General features: G+C 38.4%; 1 protein-coding gene across 2 annotated transcripts in view; it reads right to left on the minus strand.

The window, feature by feature from the left end:
- CDC123 (cell division cycle 123) overlaps nucleotides 1-6,245 on the minus strand; it is a 56,804-nt gene extending 50,559 nt beyond the window's left edge. For both annotated transcript variants that reach the window (XM_060293281.1, XM_030836964.2), the window contains exons 1-2: nucleotides 6,088-6,245; nucleotides 1,424-1,495 (exon numbers count right to left, since the gene is read on the minus strand). In XM_060293281.1, the coding sequence (XP_060149264.1) occupies nucleotides 1,424-1,495; nucleotides 6,088-6,161 (146 nt within the window). In that variant the 5' untranslated portion in view covers nucleotides 6,162-6,245. The remainder of the gene's footprint in view (nucleotides 1-1,423; nucleotides 1,496-6,087) is intronic.
- Between the last annotated feature and the right edge of the window lie 52 nt (nucleotides 6,246-6,297).

A 6,297-nucleotide genomic window follows, 5' to 3' on the forward strand; every position in this document is an offset into this window, starting at 1 on the left:
TGCAATTATTCCAAGTCAATGAGGCTCTAAATTAATAATTTCAGGTTATTAAGGGGTTGAGAATACCAAAAACAGAACTATAATCTAGAAAGCTACACAGAAGATCCATCAGACCAAAAAATATATATATGTATATATGTGTGTGTGTGTGTATATATATACATATACACACACATATACATATATATATATATACATACACACACATACATATTTATGGTAAAATTAGTGTTACTGAAAACATACACAATTCTAATTATATTTCTGAGTTCATTTACTGAAGAAACGTTCATCAAGCACCTCTTGTGTATCAGGCACTGTTCCAAGAGCTGGGAACACAACTGTCCAAGTCCCTGTTCTCATGAAGACTGTATTCTAATAGAACCACTAAGGGAATGATGTCAGATGGAAATAAGTATTATACTGAAAAATAAAGTGAGGTTAGGAGATAAAAAGTGATGCACCAAAATGTGGTAATCTATACAATGGGGCAGTATTTAGCCTTGAAAAGGAAGGTAATTCTCACACATACTGTAACACGGATGAACCTCAGGACATTATGCTGAGTGAAATAAGCCAGCCGCAGGAGGACAGGTACTGTGTGATTCCTCTTGTATGAAGTATTTAGAGAAGTCAAATTCACAGGCACAGGAAATAGAATGGTGGTTGCCAGGGGCTGGTGGACGGGAGCGATGGGGAGTCAGTGTGTAACTGGTACAGAGTTTCAGTTTTTCAAGATGGCAAGAGTTCTGCAGATGAATGGTGGTGATGGTTGTACAACATTATAACTGTACTTAATACCACTAAACTGTACACTTAAAAATAGTTAATATAGTAAATTTTATGTTATGTATATTTTATCTCAATAAAAAATATATTTTTTAATAATTCTAAGGGAAAATTATTTCCAACCTAGAATTCTATTAAAAAAACGAGTGACGTTATCAGTAAGGGTTACCATTAAGCTACTTCAGAAAGGAAAGAGAAGGATGAACACTTAGATAACATGACTTCTGAGCAGAGACTTGAATGAAAAAATAGGAATGACATTAAAGTATGATTCTTAAACTTTTTCCAGTTTGCACTAAAAACACTGAAGCATGGTACTTTCCTTTATAAACAGAGGAACTACTTGAACAAAAGGAATAGTTATACACATTTTCTAAAAGTAGAGATGAAAGGAATTACTCAATTTCACAACTTGTAATTATTAGTAGAGGAAGTACTCAATTTTGAAAATCTTATCAACTGAGCATTGACAAGGAATACAGAACAAAGATCAGCAAATAATTTTAACTAGGGAAAAAAGGGAGAGAATGGGGCCAAAGCTAATGTACTTATTTTACATGGTAATCGCTGAGATTTAATCATTACAAATTTCTTTATGCTAAAATTTAAAGAACTTTTTTCTGATATGCCTTACCTTCCTGACACCACCAGAGTTCCATCATCAAGTAAATAATCCTTCACATTCTGAGGAAGTGGAAGAATGACACTAAAAAAAAAAAAACAAAAACAAAATGCACATACCAAAAAAAAGGGCATCAATTTAAAAGACCAACCATAAGCAGAGAAAAAAAGATCAAAACTCAATTTCTGATTTACTTGTTCCCTTTATTTTAATATGAAGTGGGAAATGTTAATGATGGACACTTGGCAGCAGCAGACTGGAAATTAGGATAATATGAATAAATACTGTGGTAAACTAAATTAGGTGCATATAATTACCCCCATTGTCTCGGTGATAAAGAGACAAAAACCAGCCAAATCCAAAGAACTGGACTGAAATCACAGTATGAAAGCAACAAGCTCAGAAGAATTCTGAGTACAAGGGTTATGTGCCTTTAAGAAATTAGAGCCCTGCAGGTATTTGCAGCAACACAGGAAATGAGCAAACAAATCAGAAGATGAACAGCATCTGACCACCTTCTAAGGTATGGGGAGGAAGCAGGCTTAAGATGTGGAAACCATTCTTTGGTTGGCAATGAGTGTGTAAGGCTAAGAATTCACGGTAAGTTTGGATGTGCATTCTATTCACCTGATCACCAGAGTACACAGCTGCTTACCTGGGCATGCTTCAGTTGAATTGGTTTCAGACAATCATAATTAAGGAATGGCAAAGCCTATGTGAGAAAACTAGAAAGTTGCATGGGAAGGCATCAAATGCCTAAATAAATAAATGAATAAACTTTACTCTTTATATTTGATATACAAGCCTCATTTACCATCATCTTGTCTATTTAATAATCACTGATCATGTTATAAACATTCACTTGTGTTACTGTTTATTAAATACGTTTTTTTCTTTTGGGAAAAAAAAAAGGGATGGCAAAGCCATACTTGATATCACTTGAAAAAAACGTATGGGATAATTTGGTTTTTTATTCTGTAATAATCATCAAAAATCCTGCCACAGATACCTAAAATGCTATTACTTTGATCTTGAGGCATGTATTTTTTAAAAACTGAAAACGATTATGGCCTGCTCTCAGAGAGACCATAATTGACTTATAACAGTATGCTTCATTTATTTATTGAGTAAGTTTTTTAGCACATTACAGATGGATTTTGTGCACAGGAAAGATTATTCATGAGCTACTTCAGTTTTAGAAATTAATATCTGATTTATCAAAATTACAATTTCACATTCAAAAGCTTACTTCTTCTTCAGGCTTTTAAGTTCAACTACCAAATCTTATTCTTCTATTTGTAAATCTGCTAAATTTTAATGAAATTTCAAGTGAGTCTTTGAAACTTAAAAGTTGCTTTAAATTTTTTAACTCATAAAAATAATCTATTCAACTTTCTTCTTAAATATGTCAATTGTCTAATTACAGGTAAGCCTTTCCAAGTATTTAACTCTTACAAAACCAGTGAATTAAATTGTAAGTACAGTGAATCTAAGGTTCTTGCAAACATTCCAATTGAAACTGAAAAACTTAAAAATTTTTCTTATATCTTTTAACATATCACAATTCTAAACCAATTACACAATTTAAATTGGAAACACAAGGCTAACCTGTTATACATATGCCAAATGTTCTCAAAAAGGCAAATTCTTAAGGATATTAAATAAACTTAACAGGAGAAAAAACCCTCAGGTTTGAATTATTTCATCACCTCTATATATAATTCTAGCTCTTCCTGGGGTTAAAGATACTTACCCAACAATGTCAGCCCAAGAGAATTAGACATGACCTTCCTAAGAGAATTTGAAGTTTACCTTCTCATGGGCCTGAGACTGAGAAATATCGAAAGGGATGCTGGTTCCTAGACATTAGGGTGATTTTCCTGACCACCATAAGAGCAGAGAGAGCCCTCTTCTATGCCAGTAACATCTCTGAGTCCCCAAATCGATGATTTCCGAGTCCACGTCCCTTGTTTCTGAGTTACACTAATTCTCAAGTCTGATGTGAATCCTGACTTTCCCTCCAGGTTGCATCATCCCTTGACTGGATCTGAAACATCTATTTACTGTTTGATTCCATTGTGAATTCTCTGCATATTTTTCCTATTTGGAGGGTCTACAACTCTTACATGTATGAGCCTCACCGAGTTAGATTCTGCATCATTCTCATGAGTCCCTGAGTCCTGCTGTCACAGTTCTAAAGTCGCCCTAATGATGTGACCTTGCATTATGTTACCTAAGTCATGGAGGAGTCCTAGATGACTCCATTAAGAAATGAACGCCTAGGAGTGGGAAAAGATACAAAAGAAAAATAAAAATCACAGTACAATATGATAAGTGCTGTACCAAGTGCAGATGTACCAAAGGCCACCAAAATTCTGAAGAAAAGGGAACCATGCCTGAGAGACTGAGGCCATAAATAAGTCATGGCCAGGCGTACTTGACCCAAAGCTACTGAGGCTGTCGAAAAAGAGCTTACATCAGTCACTGAAATCCACGATGCAGGCAAGACTCCATGAGGCCCAAACGAAAGATGTAAAAGATTTAATGACAAAGTACCTATCCCATCAAGTCGATATAATTCTATACACAAAGACAAGCTAATCTAATGGAATGGAGGTTGAAGGGGCCTTTAAAAGATTATTTATAACTTTCATATTTGAAGAAACATTTAGAAAGGAGAGTGGATGGCCCAAAGTCATCTAGCTACTTATTCTTAAGCCTGAGTCAAAGTTCTAGAACATGTCAAAAAATGATTCTATATTCTTTCCTCCATAATCATCTCTGAACTTTGATTAATAAACACCAAATAATAAGGCTGAGTCAATAACCAGAATATGGTTTCTCGGCATTAAAGTTGACAATGACAATGACAAACCTAACACAACTCCACCAGAATGACCTGGGTCGTGGAGGGACATCCTGCCATATGTTGGGTTCCAGTGATGACACCACAGAACTAACTAGAGTTACAGTTCAAAGACAGAGGAAAGAATACTTTCAGGCAACACAGCTTAGTTGTGGACTGGTTAAAAAAAAAAAAAAATCCCACCCCTTGGTTTATTTTTCACTCCCAGCTTCACATGAATGGCACACATTTTAAGTGAACTAAAATTATTTTGCTTCAATGGAGCTTTGATTAAATCAAAAACATTAACAATGAGCAGCTTTTTGTACTATATGCCAGAAACAGTGGCAAGCATTTTTAATGCTTTATCTCATTTAATTCTCATGACAATCCTACTATTTTCTCAATTTTCCAGATGGGGCTTAGAGAGATTAAGCGATTTGCACAAGATGCTGGTGGAACCAAAATTCCACGCCAGACAGATGGCCCTGACTCTGGAGTCCAATTCTTAACCATTATACTTTACTGCTGAAGGCAAAGAAAAACTCCGCCAGAGGTGACAAAGGTGACTGCACACAAAGCACAAGGCAGTTTTGAGTGAACTCCATGTGAAAATGTCTGACAGGCTCACAAATATACCTTCTATCACACCAGTACAAAATAAATAATTCTAGCATCATCTCAGACCCTAAGCCTCTTTCGCTTATGCAAGATAATGAAGGACTGGCACATCATATAAGAAGATAAAGTCCACTGCTGCTGTTGAAGCTCTTCCTTCTGTTTTGGTGTGCCTTCAACCATCTTCAAATGCAAAGCTCCTGCGAGATGCTCTAACCTCCATTACACCCTGGATAACTGGGAGCTGATTCTATGGATGAATAACAGGATAGAAAAGAACTGTCTTTTGAATAATCTCCTTGGGCTTGTCCAAACACTCAGGATCTCAAAAGTTTCCCTCTCTGTATTCACACTCTCTGCACCGAGAATGAAAAGGGAAGATGCATATCTAAAAAAGTGGCAATGTAGGCCTAAAGGGGGAGCGCCAAAAGACAGAAAATCCTACCCGTGGATACGCAGCTCTTTGATCTATCTGCCTTAGTGTGGGAAAGCCTACCCTTGCATCACGCTCCAGATGTCACGACTGCTTTTGAACATTTGAGGATATTCTCCGAGCTGCTTTGCCTACATTACCTCGAATGACCGGGTGAAGGGTGAAAACAGTTAATCCTCTGCTTGCCCTGCAAACTGGTCATAGATTCCTTGTTGTGGGCCAGAGAACTAGAAAACAAATCCTGTTCCACTTCTCTTTCAGACGGCTTCCATCCCTAACAACACATAAGTATACTTTACTAATGCTTTCCATCTACACTATCATGTTGGAGCTTCACAATGGAATTTGAGGTTGGGTCTGTATCATTGTTCTCATTTGATAGTGACCAAAAACTATCAAGTCCCCCAGCGGGTTAGTCAGTGGCAAAGCCCAGACTACCCAGTTCTGCTGATCACCTCCCCCCGCTGGCAATTCTAAAGGCAGTTAAGGTGAACTCCCAAGCCTAAACTAGCTTCATCTGCTCCTCAGAACGCCTCTGACCTTCACTGAGCCACGACACTGCCCTTCTACCTCCCCAGCACCCTCCCTGATGCACAACAGGGGGCACAGCAAACATGGATCGACTTCATTCATCTCCCCACCCGAAATACCACCAGGAAGTCGAAATCTCGGCCCTGGCGCTCCCATCCAGGCCTGCAGTTTTTTTATGGAGCTGGGAGTCGCCCCAAATGTCGCAATCCCCTTTTGCCCATTGCCTCGGCGTAACCCCTCTCGTCTCACCTCTTGATGGTGAGGCTTCTGAACAGTGGATACCACGCGGAGAACTGACAGTGCAGCACATGCTCCTTCTTCATCCTCCAGCCGCCCCCGCCGCCGCCGTCGCCGCCGCCTCTCCCTCTCCTCCCAGAACCCTCCCGGAACCCTGGTCTCCCGTCCCGGAAGTGCCCGCCGAACTGGTTTGGTGAGAGGACACTTCCGGTCTATTAAGCA

The sequence above is a fragment of the Globicephala melas genome, chromosome 2, assembly GCF_963455315.2.
Source record: "Globicephala melas chromosome 2, mGloMel1.2, whole genome shotgun sequence".
Taxonomy (NCBI): Eukaryota; Metazoa; Chordata; class Mammalia; order Artiodactyla; family Delphinidae; genus Globicephala; species Globicephala melas.